The sequence below is a fragment of the Passer montanus genome, unplaced genomic scaffold (assembly GCF_014805655.1).
Source record: "Passer montanus isolate IOZ18808 unplaced genomic scaffold, ASM1480565v1 scaffold495, whole genome shotgun sequence".
Lineage (NCBI taxonomy): Eukaryota > Metazoa > Chordata > Aves > Passeriformes > Passeridae > Passer > Passer montanus.
Genome location: NW_024369874.1, coordinates 23,340 through 40,281, shown reverse-complemented (window position 1 = coordinate 40,281; position 16,942 = coordinate 23,340). Strand labels below are relative to the sequence as shown.

Below are 16,942 nucleotides of genomic sequence, written 5' to 3'. Positions count from 1 at the left end.
ACCCCAAAAATGGGGACAGGAACCCCAAAAATAGGGACAAAGACGCCAAAATTGGGGAAGGAGACCCCAAAATTGGGAAAAGCACCCCAAAAACGGGAAAAGGGACCCCAAAATTGGGTTGGGGGCCCCAAAATCTGGGACAGGGACCCTAGAGTTGGGTTGGGGACCCCAAAAATGGAGACAGGGACCCCGAAAATGGGGACAAAGACCCCGGGCCCCAAAATGGGCACGGGAACCCCAGAATTTGGGACACGGACCCTAGAGTTGGGTTGGGGACCCCAAAAATGGAGACAGGGACCCCAAAAATGGAGGCAGGGACCCCGAAAACGGGAAAAGGAACCCCAAAATCGGGCGCGGGGACCACGAAAATGGGGATAAGGACCCCAAAATGGGCACGGGGACCCCAAAATTGGGTTGGGGACCCCAAAAATGGAGACAGGGACCCCAAAAATGGAGGCAGGGACCCCGAAAACGGGAAAAGGAACCCCAAAATCGGGCGCGGGGACCACGAAAATGGGGATAAGGACCCCAAAATGGGCACGGGGACCCCAAAATTGGGTTGGGGACCCCAAAAATGGAGACAGGGACCCCAAAAATGGAGGCAGGGACCCCGAAAACGGGAAAAGGAACCCCAAAATCGGGCGCGGGGACCACGAAAATGGGGATAAGGACCCCAAAATGGGCACGGGGACCCCAAAATTGGGTTGGGGACCCCAAAAATGGGGACGAGGACCCCGAAAAGGGGGACAGGGACCCCAAAAAGGGGGAAATGGACCCCAAAAACGGGACAGGGGCCCCAAAAATGGGAAAGGGACCCCAAAAAATGGACAGGGGGACCCCAAAATGGGCACGAGGACCCCGAAAAAGGAGGACGGGGACCCCAAAAACGGGACTGGGACCCCAAAAAGGGGGAAGTGACCCCCAAAATGGGCACGAGGACCCCGAAAAAGGAGGACGGGGACCCCAAAAACGGGAAAAGGGACCCCAAAATTGGGTTGGGGGCCCCAAAATCTGGGACAGGGACCCTAGAGTTGGGTTGGGGACCCCAAAAATGGAGACAGGGACCCCGAAAATGGGGACAAAGACCCCAGAAATGGGGATAGGGACCCCGAAAATGGGAAAAGGGACCCAAAAATGGGGAAAGGGACCCCGAAAATGGGCACGGGGACCCCGAAAATGGGGAAAGGGACCCCAAAAATGGGAAAAAATACCTCGAAAATGGGAACAGGGACCCCAAAATTGTGTTGGGGACCCCAAAATGGGCACGGGGACCCCAAAATTGGGTTGGGGACCCCAAAAATTGGGAAGAGGACCCCGAAAAGGGGGACAGGGACCCCAAAAACGGGCTGGGGGACCCCGAAAATGGGCAAGGGGACCCCAAAAATGGGCACGGGGACCCCGAAAATGGGCAAGGGGACCCCAAAAATGGGCACGGGGACCCCGAAAATGGAGATAGGGACCCCAAAAACGGGAAAAGGGACCCCATAAATGGAGAAAGGGACCCCGAAAATGGGGAAAGGGACCCCAAAAACGGGAAAGGGACCCCGAAAATGGGGACAAAGACCCCAAAAAGGGGCACGGGGACCCCAAAAATGGGGAAGGGACCGAAAACGGGGATAAGGACCCCAAAAACGGGAAAGGGACCCCGAAAATGGGCACGGGGACCCCAAAAATGGGGACAGGGACCCCGAAAATGGGCACGGGGGCCCCGAAAATGGGGAAAGGGACCCCAAAAATGGGAAAGGGGACCCCGAAAATGGGAAAGGGGACCCCAAAAAGGGGAAAGGGACCCCGAAAATGGGCACGGGGACCCCGAAAATGGGGACAAAGACCCCAAAAAGGGGCACGGGGACCCCAAAAATGGGGAAGGGACCCCAAAAATGGGCACGGGGACGCCAAAAATGGGGAAGGGACCCCCAAAATGGGGAAGGGGACCCCGAAAATGTGGATGGGGACCCCAAAAACGGGACAGGGACCCCAAAATGGGGACAGGGACCCCGAAAATGGGCACGGGGGCCCCGAAAATGGGGAAAGGGACCCCAAAAATGGGAAAGGGGACCCCGAAAATGGGAAAGGGGACCCCAAAAAGGGGAAAGGGACCCCGAAAATGGGCACGGGGACCCCAAAAATGGGGAAGGGACCCCAAAAATGGGCACGGGGACGCCAAAAATGGGGAAGGGACCCCCAAAATGGGGAAGGGGACCCCGAAAATGTGGATGGGGACCCCAAAAACGGGACAGGGACCCCAAAATGGGGAAAGGGACCCCAAAAACGGAGATAGGGACCCCGAAAAGGGGGACAGGGACCCCAAAAATGGGGAAAGGGACCCCAAAAACGGAGATAGGGACCCCGAAAATGGGGACAGGGACCCCGAAATTGGGGATGGGGACCCCAAAAATGGGGAAAGGGACCCCAAAAATGGGCACGAGCACCCCAAAAATGGGGACAAAGACCCCAAAATTTGGCACAGAGACCCCGAAAATGGGGACAGGAACCCCAAAAATGGAAAAAGGACCCCAAAAATGGGTTGGGGGCCCCAAAAACGGGGAAGGAGACCCCAAAAATGGGTTGGGGACCCCAAAAATGGGGACTGGGACCCCAAAACCGGGCACCGGGACCCCAATCCCCCCTCCCCCGGGGGTCCCGGTGCCCCCCCCACCGGTAGCCCCCAAATCCCGACCCTGGGGGACCCCAAAACCCCAAATCCCAAAAACTCCAAAGCCCCCAGACCCCAAATCCCGACCCCAATAATTTGGGGTTCCCGTTTTTGGGGTTCCCCGTTTTTGGGGTTCCCATTTTAGGGTTCTCATTTTGGGGGTCTCCGTTTTTTTTGGGTTTCCGGTTTTTCGGGGTTCCCTTTTTTTTTTCGGGTTCCCAGTTTTTGGGGTTCCCGTTTTTGGTTTTTATTTTGGGGTTCCCACAATTTGGGGTTTCCCCGTTTTGTTGGGTTTTTTTTGGGGGATTCCTGTTTTTTGGGGTTCCCTGTGTTTTTGGGGTTCAAACAATTTGGGGTTCCTCGTTTTGGGTTTTTTGGGGGGGTTCCTGTTTTTGGGGTTTCCCCGTTTTGGGGGGTTCCCGGTGTTTTTGGGTTCCCGGTATTTTTTTGGGTTCCCGTTTTTTGGGTTTTTTTGGGGTTCCCGGTGTTTTTGGGGTTTCCCACATTTTGGGGTCTCCGTTTTTGGGATTGTGTTTTTTGGGGTTCCTGTTTTTGCGGTTCCCGTTTTTGGGGTTTTTTTGGGTTTCTCTTTTTGGGGTTTCCATTTTTTGGGGTTCCCACAGTTTGGGGTTCCCGTTTTTGGGGTTTTTTTTGGATTTCTCTTTTTGGGGTTTCCATTTTTTGGGGTTCCCACAGTTTGGGGTTCCCGTTTTTGGGGCTTCCCGGTCTTGGGGTTCCCAGTGTTTTTGGGGTTTCCCGGTTTTGGGGTTCTTGGTGTTTTGGGGTCCCCACAGTTCGGGATTCCTGTTTTTGGGGTTTTTGGGGTTCCCGGTGTTTTGGGGTTCCCACAGTTTGGGGTTCCCGTTTTTGGGGTTCCCAGTGTTTTGGGGTTCTGGCTTTTGGGGTTTTCGGGGTTCCCAGTGTTTTGGGGTTCGCTCAGTTTGGGGTTCCCGTTTTTGGGGTTCCCGGTGTTTTCGGGTTTCCCGGTTTTGGGGTTCCCGGTGTTTTGGGGTTCCCACAGTTTGGGGTTCCCGTTTATGGGGTTTTTGGGGTTTCCCTTTTTGGGGTTCCCGGTGTTTTGGGGTTCTTGGTGTTTTGGGGTCCGCACAGTTCGGGGTTCCCGGTGTTTTTGGGGTTTCCCTTTTTTGGGGTTTCCGGTGTTTTGGGGTTTTTGGGGTTCCCGGTGTTTTGGGGTTCCCACAGTTTGGGGTTCCCGGGGTTTCGGGGTTCCCACAGTTTGGGGTTCCCGGGGTTTCGGGGTTCCCACAGTTTGGGGTTCCTCGTTTTTTGGGGTTCCCCGTGTTTTGGGGTCCGCACAGTTCGGGGTTCCCGGTGTTTTTGGGGTTTCCCTTTTTTGGGGTTTCCGGTGTTTTGGGGTTTTTGGGGTTCCCGGTGTTTTGGGGTTCCGGTGTTTCGGGGTCCCCACAGTTCGGGGTTCCCGGTGTTTTGGGGTTTTTGGGGTTCCGGTGTTTCGGGGTCCCCACAGTTCGGGGTTCCCGGTGTTTTGGGGTTTTTGGGGTTCCGGTGTTTTGGGGTTTTGGGGTTCCGGTGTTTCGGGGTCCCCACAGTTCGGGGTTCCCGGTGTTTTGGGGTTTTTGGGGTTCCGGTGTTTTGGGGTTCTGGTGTTTCGGGGTCCCCACAGTTGGGGGTTCCCGGTGTTTTGGGGTACCGGTGTTTTGGGGTTTTGGGGTTCCGGTGTTTCGGGGGGGACATCGGGGACACTGCGGGAGGGACACAGGGTGGCCGTGGGGACAAGGTGGCACCTGGGGGGGGGGATGGTTGGGGTGACACCGGGGAGGGACAGGGGGTGGCCATGGGGACCGGGGGACACCGGGGGGTGGCCAAGGGGACAGAGGGACACCGCTGGGGACCGGGGGGACACGGGGACAGGGTGGCACCAGTGCGGGTGGCAGGAGGTGACACGGGGACACCGAGGGTGGCAGGGGTGGCTCTGGGGACACCGGGGGGGAGGTGACAGGGGGTGACAGGGTGACACCGCTGGGGACAGAGGTGACACGGGTGTCCCAGAAGTCACACGAGGTGGCCCAGAGGTGGCCCAGCTGTGACCCGAGGTGACCTAGAGGTGACACCGCCGTGTCCCCCCTGTCCCCAGGGTGTGACACTGTCCTGTCCTGTCCCCGCTGTCCCCAGGGCTGTGACACTGTCCTGTCCCCAATGTCCTGTCCTGTCCCCAGGGTGTGACACTGTCACTGTCCCCACTGTCCTCAGGGCTGTGACACTGACACTGTCCCCAATGTCCTCTCCTGTCCCCAAAGCTGTGACACTGTCCCCAATGTCCTGTCCTGTCCCCAGGGCTGTGACACTGACCCTGTCCTGTCCTGTCCCCAATGTCCCCAGGGCTGTGACATTGTCCCCAATGTCCTCTCCTGTCCCCAGGGCTGTGACACTGTCACTGTCCCCACTGTCCTCTCCTGTCCCCAGGGCTGTGACGTCGCCGCTCCCGATGGATTCTCCCGCGGAACCTTCCGGAACCTTCCCCGCGTGTCCCCGGGCCGGGTCCCGGGGGTGGCCGGACCCCCCCGGTGTCCCCTCCCCCCCTGGGATGTCCCGATCCCACCCGAGGGTCCCGATCCCACCCCGAGGGTCCCGATCCCACCTGAGGGTCCTGGGATGTCCCGATCCCACCCGAGGGTCCCGATCCCACCCCGAGGGTCCCGATCCCACCCTGAGGGTCCCGATCCCACCCCGAGGGTCCCGGGAAGTCCTGATCCCGCCCTGAGGGTCCCAGGGGTCTTGGATTAGGGGGACATTCCCCGACACCCCCGCAGATCCCCTGGGGCAGATTCCAGGGCTGGATCCCAGTTCCCAGCCCTGGATCCCAATTTCCAACTCTGGATCCCAGTTCCAGGGGCAGGATCCCAATTCCCAGCTCCAGATCCCAGTCCCCAAGGCTCAATCTTAATTCCAGTGCTGAGGGTCCCAGGGGTCTTGGATTAGGGGGACATTCCCCGACACCCCCGCAGATCCCCTGGGGCAGATTCCAGGGCTGGATCCCAGTTCCCAGCCCTGGATCCCAATTTCCGAGCCCAGATCCCAATTCCCAACTCTGGATCCCAATTCCTGGGGCTGGATCCCAGTTCCTGGGGCTGGCTCTCAGCTCACAGGGCCAGATCCCAGTTCCAGTGCCCTGATCCAAATTCCCAGCTCCGGATCCCATCCTGGGTCTGGATCCCAATTCACGGGGCTCAACCCCAGTTCCAGGGGCCCAATCCCAATTCCCAGCTGAGAGATCCCAACTGCCAGGGCCAGATCCCAGTTCCCACCCCTGGATCCCAATTCCCACCTCTGGATCACAATTCCAGGGGCCAGATCCCAATTCCCAGCCCCAGATCCCAAATCCCAATGCCTGGGGCTGGACCCCAATTCCCAGGGCCAGATCCCAGTTCCAGTGCCCTGATCCAAATTCCCAGCTCCGGATCCCATCCTGGGTCTGGATCCCAATTCACGGGGCTCAACCCCAGTTCCAGGGGCCCAATCCCAATTCCCAGCTGAGAGATCCCAACTGCCAGGGCCAGATCCCAGTTCCCACCCCTGGATCCCAATTCCAGGGGCCAGATCCCAATTCCCGGGGCTGGATCCCAATTCCCAGCCCCAGATCCCAATTCCCAGCCCCAGGTCCTGCGGCTGGATCCCAATTCCTGACCCCAGATCCCAATTCCCAGCTCTGGACCCCAATTCCCAGCTCCAGCTCCCAACTCCCAGGGCCGGATCCCATCCTGGGTCTGGAGCCCAATTCACGGGGCCGGATCCCAGTTCCAGGGGCCCAACCCCAATTCCAGTGCCTGGATCCCAATTCCAGTGCCTGGATCCCAATTCCCAGCTCCAGGTCCCAATTTCCAGCCCCAGATTCCAGTTCCTAGGGCTGGATCCCAGTTCCCAGTCCTGGATCCTCATTCCCAACTCTGGATCCCAACTCCTGGGGCTGGATCCCAGTTCCCAGCCCTGGATCCCAGTTCCAGGGGCTCAATCCCAATTCCCAGCCCTGGATCCCAATTCCCAAGGTTAGATCCTAATTCCCAACTCTGGATCCCAACTCCTGGGGCTGGATCCCAGTTCCCAGCCCCAGATCCCGATTCCCGGGGCCGGATCCCCATTCCCATTCCTGGATCCCCATTCCCATTCCCGGCACCCCATTCCCGGGCTGGGATCCCCATTCCCAGCCCCGGATCCCAATTCCCAAGGTTAGATCCTAATTCCCAACTCTGGATCCCAATTCCCAGCCCTGGATCCCAATTCCCAAGGCTAGATCCCAATTCCCAACTCTGGATCCCAATTCCCAGCCCTGGATCCCAACTCTGGATCCCAATTCCCAACTGTGGATCCCAATTCCCTATTCCCGGATCCCAATTCCTGGCTGAGATCCCAATTCCCAGCTCCAGATCCCAATTCATGGGGCTGGATCCCAACTCCCAGGGCTGGATCCCAATTCCCGTGGCCAGATCTCAATTCCCACCTCCAGATCCCAGTTCCCAGCCCTGGATCCCAACTCCTGGGGCTGGATCCCAATTCCCACCTCCGGATCCCAGTTCCAGGGGCCCAATTCCCAGCCCTGGATCCCAACTCCCATTCCTGGATCCCAACTCCCATTCCCAGATCCCGATTCCTGGGGCCGGATCCCCATTCCCATTCCCGGATCCCCATTCCCGGGGCCGGATCCCCATTCCCAGCCCCGGATCCCCATTCCCATTCCCGGATCCCCATTCCCGGGGCCGGATCCCGATTCCCATTCCCAGATCCCCATTCCCAGGGCCGGATCCCCATTCCCGGGGCCGGATCCCCATTCCCGGGGCCGGATCCCCATTCCCGGGGCCGGATCCCCTCCGTTGCTTCCCAGCCCCCCACGGGACGCCGGAGAAGGCGGAAGCGGCGGAGCCGTGGTTTATGGAGATCTGTCTGTGCAGAGCACGCGCTCCCGCGGCGTCCCGGCGTTCCCACGCGGAATTTGGGCATTCCCACACGGGATCCCGGCGTTCCCACATGGAATTTGGGCATTCCCACACAGGATCCCGGCGTTCCCACATGGAATTTGGGCATTCCCACACAGGATCCCGGCGTTCCCTCACGGAATTTGGGCATTCCCACATGGGATCCCGGCATTCCCACACGGGATCCCAGCGTTCCCACACGGGATTTGGGCATTCCCACACGGGATCCCGGCGTTCCCACACGGGATTTGGGCATTCCCACACGGGATCCCGGCGTTCCCACACGGGATTTGGGCATTCCCACACGGGATCCCGGCGTTCCCACACGGGATCCCGGGGTTCCCACGCGGAATTTGGGCATTCCCACACGGGATCCTGCTATTTCCACATGGGATTCCAGAGTTCCCACACGGGATCCTGGCATTGTCACACGGGATTCCAGCGTTCCCACGTGGGATCCCGACATTCCCACGTGGGATCTCGGCATTCCCACACAGGATCCCGACATTTCTGTACGGAATCCAGGCATTCCTGTATGGGATCCCGACATTCCCACGTGGGATTTGGACATTCCCACGCGGGATCCTGGAATTGTCACACGTGATCTCAACATTCCCACGTGAGATCCCAACATTCCCACACAGGATCCCGACATTTCCACATGGGATCCCATATGGAATTTGGGCATTCCCACGCGGGATCCCGACATTTCCGTATGGAATTCCGACACTTCCGTATGGGATCCTGACATTCCCATAGGGAATTCGGGCATTCTCATACGGGATCCCAACATTCCCACCTGGGATCCTGACATTCCCGTATGGGATTCCGACGTGTTCCCACGTGGAATCCCGACTCGATCCCACGTGGAATCCCGACTCAATCCCACGTGGCATCCCGACTCGATCCTACATGAAATCCCGACACATTCCCATACGGAATCCTGACATTCCCACGCGGAACCCCGGCTCGGTCCCATTTGGGATCCGGGTCCTTCTCTCCTGTAAAATTCCCAAGTTCAGTTCCGGGGTCGCTGATCCCAATCCCGAGGTCCAGGGACAAATCCCGGAGCGGCGAAATCCGGGAACACCAAACTGGGAGCGCACGGAATTCCAGAAGGATTCCCGGGAATTCCAGCGGGATCCCCCAGAATTCCAGCAGATTCCCCAGAATTCCAGCAGGATCCCCCGGAATTCCAGTGGGATCCCTCCAGAATTCCAGCGGGATCCCCCCAAAATTCCACTGGGACACCTCAGAATTCCAGCGGGATCCCCCAAAAGGAAGCCAGGAATAAAAACCAGGAATGCCCAGAGCAGGAATTGGAGAAGCTGAAACTGGGGACTTGTGGGGCTGGGGGGTTTGGGGTCCTGTGGGATTTTGGGGTCCCACCGGCTTTTAGGGTCCTGTGGGATTTGGGCACTGCCAGGTTTTGGGGTCCCATCAGATTTTGGGATCCCACAGGATTTTGGGGTTTCCCTAACTTTGGGGGTCTCGTGGCACTGCCAGGTTTTGGGGTCCCATCAGATTTTGGGATCCCACAGGACTTTAGGGTCCTGTGGGATTTGGACACTGCCAGGTTTTAGGATGCCACAGGATTTTGGGGTTTCCCACAGGATTTTGGGGTTCCCCTGGCTCTGGGGGTCTTGTGGCAGCGCCACATTTTGGGGTCCCACTGGATTTTGGGGTCCCGTGGGAGTAGGGCATGGCCAGGTTTTGGGGTCCCACTGGATTTTGGGGTCCCGAGGGATTAGGGCATGGCCAGGTTTTGAGGTCCCATTGGATTTTGGGATCCTATTGGATTTTAGGGTCCTGTCATGTTTGGGCACTGCCAGGTTTTGGGGTCCTGTGGGATTTTGGGGTCCCACCGGCTTTTAGGGTCCTGTGGGATTTGGGCACTGCCAGGTTTTGGGGCACCACTGGATTTTTGGGGTCCCGTGGGATTGGGGCATGGCCAGGTTTTGTGATCCCATTCGATTTTGGGATCCCATTGGATTTTAGGGTCCCGTGGGATTTTAGGGTCCTGTCATGTTTGGGCACTGCCAGGTTTTGGGGCACCACTGGATTTTTGGGGTCCCGTGGGATTGGGGCATGGCCAGGTTTTGTGATCCCACTGGATTTTGGGATCCCACTGGATTTTAGGGTCCTGTCGTGTTTGGACACTGCCAGGTTTTGGGGTCCTGTGGGATTTTGGGGTCCCACTGGATTTTAGGGTCCTGTGGGATTTGGGCACTGCCAGGTTTTGGGATCCCACAGGATTTTGGGATCCCATTGGATTTTAGGGTCCTGTCATGTTTGGGCACTGCCAGGTTTTGGGGTCCTGTGGGATTTTGGGGTCCCACTGGATTTTAGGGTCCTGTGGGATTTGGGCACTGCCAGGTTTTGGGATCCCACAGGATTTTGGGATCCCATTGGATTTTAGGGTCCTGTCATGTTTGGGCACTGCCAGGTTTTGGGGTCCTGTGGGATTTTGGGGTCCCACTGGATTTTAGGGTCCTGTGGGATTTGGGCACTGCCAGGTTTTGGGATCCCACAGGATTTTGGGGTTTCCCTAACTTTGGGGGTCTCGTGGCACTGCCAGGTTTTGTGATCCCATTGGATTTTGGGATCCCATTGGATTTTACGGTCCTGTCGTGTTTGGACACTGCCAGGTTTTGGGGAGTCCCACTAAATTTTGGGGTTTCCCACAGGATTTTGGGGTTCCCCTGGCTCTGGGGGTCTTGTGGCAGCGCGACATTTTGGGGTCCCACTGGATTTTGGGGTCCCGTGGGATTTGGGCATGGCCAGGTTTTGGGGTCCCACTGGATTTTGGGGTCCCGTGGGCTTAGGGCATGGCCAGGTTTTGGGGTCCCACTGGATTTTGGGGTCCCATTGGATTTTAGGGTCCTGTCATGTTTAGGCACTGCCAGGTTTTGGGATCCCACTGGATTTTGGGGTTTCCCACAGGCTTTTAGGGTCCTGTGGGATTTGGGCACTGCCAGGTTTTGGGATCCCACAGGATTTTGGGGTTTCCCTAACTTTGGGGGTCTCGTGGCACTGCCAGGTTTTGTGATCCCATTGGATTTTGGGATCCCATTGGATTTTAGGGTCCCGTGGGATTTTAGGGTCCTGTCATGTTTGGGCACTGCCAGGTTTTAGGATGTCAGAGGATTTTGGGGTTTCCCTAACTTTGGGGGTCTCGTGGCGGTTATGGGGTCCCATTGGATTTTACGGTCCTGTCGTGTTTGGACACTGCCAGGTTTTGGGGAGTCCCACTAAATTTTGGGGTTTCCCACAGGATTTTGGGGTTTCCCTAACTTTGGGGGTCTCGTGGCGGTTATGGGGTCCCATTGGATTTTAGGGTCCCATTTCATTTTAGGGTCCCGTGGGATTTGGGGCACTGCCAGGTTTTGGGGGTCCCACTAAATTTTGGGGTTCCCACAGCTTTGGAAATCTGGTGCCACCGCAAGGTTTTGGGGTCCTATGGGATTTTAGGATGCCACTGGATTTTGGGGTTTCCCACAGGATTTTAGGGTCCCGTGGGATTCGAGGCACCGCTGGATTTTGGGGTCCTGTGGGGTTCAGGCACTGCCAGGCTTTGGGGTTGGGTGGAATTTCCAGGATTTTAGGATCTGCTGGATTTTGGGGTCCTGGGGCATTCCAGGTTTCTCCAGGATTTTGGGGTCCCACAGGATTTTGGGATCCTGGGGCATTCCTAGTTTCCCTGGGATTTTGGGATCTGCTGGATTTTGGGATCCTGAGGCATTCAAGATTTCCCCAAGATTTTGGGGTCCCACAGGATTTTGGGGTCCTGGGGCATTCCGTGCATTTTCGGTGCAGTTTTTTCCTGGGATATTCCGGGATTTGGGGATCCCTGGATTTCTGCTCGCCCAGATCCCGGGGCTCCGTCACTCTCTGGATCCCACGGATCCCTGGGATCCTCCGGGATACTTTGGGATCTCCTGGAATGCTCCAGGATTCCTCAGGATGATTTGGGATCCACCAGGATGCTCCACGATTTTCTGGGATCTTCTGGGATCCCTTCTGATGCTCCACGATTTTCTGGGATCCTCTGTGATTTCCTGGGATGATCTGGGATCCTCCGGAATTCTCCGGGATGCTCCAGGATTCCCTGGGATGGTCCAGGATCCTCTGGGATTTCCCGGAATTCTCCGGGATCCTCCAGGATTCCCGGGATGCTCCGGGATTCCCTGGGATGCTCCAGGATGATTTAGGATCCTCCAGGACTCCTCGGGATGATTTGGGATCCTCCAGGACTCCTCGGGATGATTTGGGATCCTCCAGGATTCCTCAGGACGCTCTGGGATTCTCCAGGATGATTTAGGATTCTCCAGGATGATTTAGGATCCCCCAGGATTCTCCAGGGTGATTCAGGATCCTCCAGAATTCTGGGATTCTCCAGGACGATTTAGGATCCTCCAGGATGATTCAGGATCCCCCAGGATCCTCTGGGATGCTCCAGGATTCCCTGGGATGGTTCAGGATCCTCCAGAATCCCCTGGGATGCTCCAGGATGATTTAGGATCCCCCGGGACGATTCAGGATCCCCCAGGATCCTCTGGGATGCTCCAGGATTCCCTGGGATGGTTCAGGATCCTCCAGAATCCCCTGGGATGCTCCAGGATGATTTAGGATCCCCCGGGACGATTCAGGATCCCCCAGGATCCTCTGGGATGGTCCAGGATGTGCCAGGATCCTCTGGGATCCCCCGGAATTCCCGGGATCCCCCGGGGCGCTCCGAGGGAGCGGCGGCTCCGGGCTGTGTGCGAGAAGCAGGACGAGTCTCTGGGGCTTCCTTCCCTTTCCCCATCCGTGGGTTTTTGGGATCCCTGGTGTTTTGGGATCCCTGTTTTTTTGGGATCCCTGGTTTTAGGATCCCTGGTGTTTTGGGACCCCTGGTTTTTTGGGACCCTGGTGTTTTGGGATCCTGGTGTTTTGGGATCCCTGGTTTTTTGGGATCCCTGTTTTTTGGGACCCTGGTTTTTTGGGCCCCCCAGTTTTTTGGGATCGTGTCCCTGTCCCTGTCCCGGTCCCGGTTTTAGGACACGGCCGGGTCCTTGGGCGGCCGCGGCAGCAGCGCGGGGTCCCGGGGGTGCTCCCGGGGGTGCTCCCGGGGGTGCTCCTCGGGGTACTCCTCGGGGTACTCGTCCCCGTCCGGGAAGCCCGGCCCCTCGCCCAGCTCGAAGAAGATGGGAAGGTCCCCGGACGCCACGTCCACGGCGCTGGAGTCCACCAGGAACAGCGGCTGGACTTTGCAGGGAACGAGCTGCTTCCCTGGAAAAACGAGAATTTGGGGTTGGGAAAATGGGATTGGAAATTTGGGATTGGGAATGTGGAATTGGGATCATGCACTGTGCAGGGCACCAGCTGCTTCCCTGGAAAACGGGAATGTGGGAAATTGGGAATGTGGGATTGGGAATTTGGGATTGTGGGATTGGGATAATCCACCAGGAACAGGGGCTGCACCGTGCAGGGAACGAGCTGCTTCCCTGGAAAAATGGGAAATTGGGATTTGGGATTGGGATAATCCACCAGGAACAGGGGCTGCACCGTGCAGGGAACCAGCTGCTTCCCTGGAAAAACGGGAATGTGGGATTTGGGAATGTGGGATTGGGATCATCCACCAGGAACAGCGGCTGCACCGTGCAGGGAACGAGCTGCTTCCCTGGAAAAACGAGAATTTGGGGTTGGGAAAATGGGATTGGAAATTTGGGATTGGGAATGTGGAATTGGGATCATGCACTGTGCAGGGCACCAGCTGCTTCCCTGGAAAACGGGAATGTGGGAAATTGGGAATGTGGGATTGGGAATTTGGGATTGTGGGATTGGGATAATCCACCAGGAGCAGCGGCTGCACCGTGCAGGGCACCAGCTGCTTCCCTGGAAAAACGGGAATTTGGGATTTGGGATTGGGAAAAATGAGATTGGAAATTTGGGATTGTGGGATTGGGAATGTGGGATTGGGATCATGCACCGTGCAGGGCACCAGCTGCTTCCCTGGAAAAACGGGAATTTGGGATTGGGATTGTGAATTTGGGATTGTGGGGTTGGGATTGTGGGATTGGGATAATCCACCAGGAACAGGGGCGGGGCAGTGCAGGGGACAGCAGGGAATGTTTGGGATGGACAGCAGGGAATGCCCCAAAAGAAAAAAAAAAATCCCAAAATCCCCTCTGGGATACCGGAGTCCCCCATTCCCAAATACCCCAAAATTCCCAAAATTCCCCAAATTCCCCCAAATCGCCTCGGCATACCGGAGTCCCTCATTCCCAAATACCCCAAAAATCCCAAAATTCCCAAAATCCCCCAAAATCCCCTCTGGGATACCGGAGTCCCTCATTCCCAAATACCCCAAAAATCCCAAAATTCCCAAAATCCCCCAAAATCCCCTCTGGGATACCGGAGTCCCTCATTCCCAAATATCCCAAAATTCCCATGGAATACCCAAGTCCCCCATTCCCGAATACCCCAAAAATCCCCACAAATCCGAAATTCCCCCAAATCCCCTGGGGATACCGGAGTCCCCCATTCCCAAATTCCCCAAAAATCCCCACAAATCCGAAATTCCCCCAAATCCCCTGGGGATACCGGAGTCCCCCATTCCCAAATTCCCCAAAAATCCCCACAAATCCGAAATTCCCCCAAATCCCCTGGGGATACCGGAGTCCCCCATTCCCAAATTCCCCAAAAATCCCCACAAATCCGAAATTCCCCCAAATCCCCTGGGGATACCGGAGTCCCCCATTCCCAAATTCCCCAAAAATCCCCACAAATCCGAAATTCCCCCAAATCCCCTCGGGATACCGGAGGCCCCCATTCCCAAATACCCCAAAAATCCCCACAAATCCCAATTCCCCCAAATCCCCCTCGGGATACCGGAGTCCCCCATTCCCAAATACCCCAAATACCCCAAAAATCCCAGAATCCCCCAAATTCCCCTCTGGGATACCGGAGTCCCTCATTCCCAAATACCCCAAAAATCCCAAATTCCCCCAAATCCCCTCGGGATACCGGAGTCCCCCATTCCCAAATACCCCAAATACCACAAAAATACCAAAATCCCAAAATTCCCCCAAATCCCCTGGGGATACCGGAGTCCCCCGCGCCGGGCTCGGTCTCCGTCGGTTTCTGCTGCTCCTGGTTCGAGAGGAGATCCTGGATCTGCCGGAATTCCGGGAATGATTCCCGCTCCTTCCGAGGTTTTTGGGGTTTTAGAGGGATCCCAAGCCCCGCCCTGCTCATCCCAAACGTTCCCAGAAATGATCCCGGGGAGGGAAATCCCGGAATGGGGCGGAGCTGGTGCCATGATCCAGGGACAGCTGGGAATGGGCCTGGGGAGGATCCCGGCCCCGATCCCGATCCCAGTCCTGACCCTGATCCCGATCCCAATCCCAGCCCTGATCCCGATCCCGATCCCAGTCCTGACCCTGATCCCGATCCCAATCCCAGCCCTGATCCCAATCCAGATCCCAATCCTGATCCTGAATCCCAATCCCAGCCCTGATCCCAATCCAGATCCTGAATCCCAATCCTGATCCTGAATCCCAATCCCAACCCTGATCCCAATCCAAATCCCTGATCCCGATCCCAATCCCAGCCCTGATCCCAATCCTGATCCTGGATCCCAATCCCAGCCCTGATCCCAATCTCATCCCAATCCCTGATCCTGATCCCAATCCCAGTCCCAATCCAATTCCCAGCCCTGAGCCCAATCCCAATTCCAGCCCTGATCCTGACCTGATCCCAATCCAAATCCCTGATCCCGATCCCAATCCCAGCCCCAATCCTGATCCTGGATCCCAATCCCAGCCCTGATCCCAATCCTGATCCTGGATCCCAATCCCAGCCCTGATCCTGGCCGTGATCCCAATCCCAATCTCAGCTGTGATCCCGGCCCTAATCTCAATTCCAAACCTGATCCCGATCCCAGCCCAATCCCAATCCTGATCCTGGCCCCAAACCCAGCCCCAAACCTGATCCCAACCCCAATCCTGATCCTGATTCCAATCCCAGCACTGATCCCAATCCCAGCACTGATCCCAATCCCAGCACTGATCCCAACCCTGACACTAATCCCAATCCTGATCCCAATCCCGCCCCAATCCGGATCCCAGCCTTGATCCCAATCACAACCCCAATCCCTGATCCCAACCCCAGTCCTGATACCGATCCCGATCCCAATCCCAGCTCTGATCCCAGCCCTGATCCCGAACTCAATCCCAACCCCAATCCCTGATCCCAGTCCTGATCCCAATCCCAATCCCAGCACTGATCCTAATCCCAATCCCAGCACTGATCCTAACCCAACCCTGACACCAATCCCAATCCCAATCCCAGTCCCAATCCTGATCCCAACTGCAGCCTCAATCCCCCTGACACTAATCCCAATCCTGATCCCAATCCCGCCCCAATCCGGATCCCAGCCTTGATCCCAATCACAACCCCAATCCCTGATCCCAACCCCAGTCCTGATACCGATCCCGATCCCAATCCCAGCTCTGATCCCAGCCCTGATCCCGAACTCAATCCCAACCCCAATCCCTGATCCCAGTCCTGATCCCAATCCCAATCCCAGCACTGATCCTAATCCCAATCCCAGCACTGATCCTAATCCAACCCTGACACCAATCCCAATTCCATTCCCAATCCCAGTCCCAATCCTGATCCCAACTGCAGCCTCAATCCCAATCCCAGCTCTGATCCCAATCCTGATCCCAGTCCCAATCCCAATGTGGATCCCAATCCCAGCCCTCATCCTCACCCTGGCCCCAATCCCAATCCCAGCCCCGATCCCAGTCCTGATCCCAATCCTAATCCCACCCCCAACCTGATCCCAACCCCAATCCCAATCCCTGATCCCGATCCAAATCCTCATCCCAATCCCAGCCCCAATTCTGATCCCAGCCCTGATCCCTGATCCCAATCCCAATCCCTGATTCCAATCCCAGCCCTCATCCTCACCCTGGCCCCAATCCAAATCCCAATCCCTGATCCCAATCCCAATCCCAATCCCAATCCCAGCCCTCATCCTGACCCTGGCCCCAATCCCACTCCCAGCTCTGATCCTAATCCTGATCCCAATCCCTGATCCCAGTCCTGATCCTGGATCCCAATTCCAGCCCCAATCCCAGTCCTGTTCCTGATCCCAATCCCAATCCCAATCCTGATACTGATCCCAATCCTCATCCCAATCCCAATCCCAATCGTAGCCCCAATCCAATTCCCAGCCCTGATGCTGAACCCAATCCCAATCCCAATCCCAGCTCTGATCCTGATCCCAATCCCAATCCCAGCCCCAATCCCAATCTCAATCCAGCTCCTGATCCCAATCCTGATCCTGATT

General features: G+C 57.0%; 2 protein-coding genes across 2 annotated transcripts in view; both read right to left on the bottom strand.

Annotated features, from left to right (window-relative positions):
- Nucleotides 1-5,775: 5,775 nt before the first annotated feature.
- Nucleotides 5,776-8,640, bottom strand: LOC120508793 (neuroblast differentiation-associated protein AHNAK-like). The gene is made up of 3 exons (XM_039722707.1): nt 7,680-8,640; nt 7,448-7,637; nt 5,776-5,841 (listed from the first exon to the last, which is right to left on the bottom strand). Exons 1-3 carry the CDS (start codon nt 8,579-8,581, stop codon nt 5,776-5,778), a joined length of 1,158 nt encoding a protein of 385 aa, XP_039578641.1. The 5' UTR covers nt 8,582-8,640.
- A 2,767-nt stretch (nt 8,641-11,407) lies between these two features.
- Nucleotides 11,408-16,942, bottom strand: part of LOC120508794 (heat shock factor protein 1-like) — a 28,863-nt gene continuing 23,328 nt past the window's right edge. Inside the window, exons 9-10 of the mRNA XM_039722708.1 lie at nt 14,691-14,760; nt 11,408-12,873 (exon numbers count right to left, since the gene is read on the bottom strand). Coding sequence (XP_039578642.1) covers nt 12,638-12,873; nt 14,691-14,760 — 306 coding nt within the window. The 3' untranslated portion in view covers nt 11,408-12,637. The remainder of the gene's footprint in view (nt 12,874-14,690; nt 14,761-16,942) is intronic.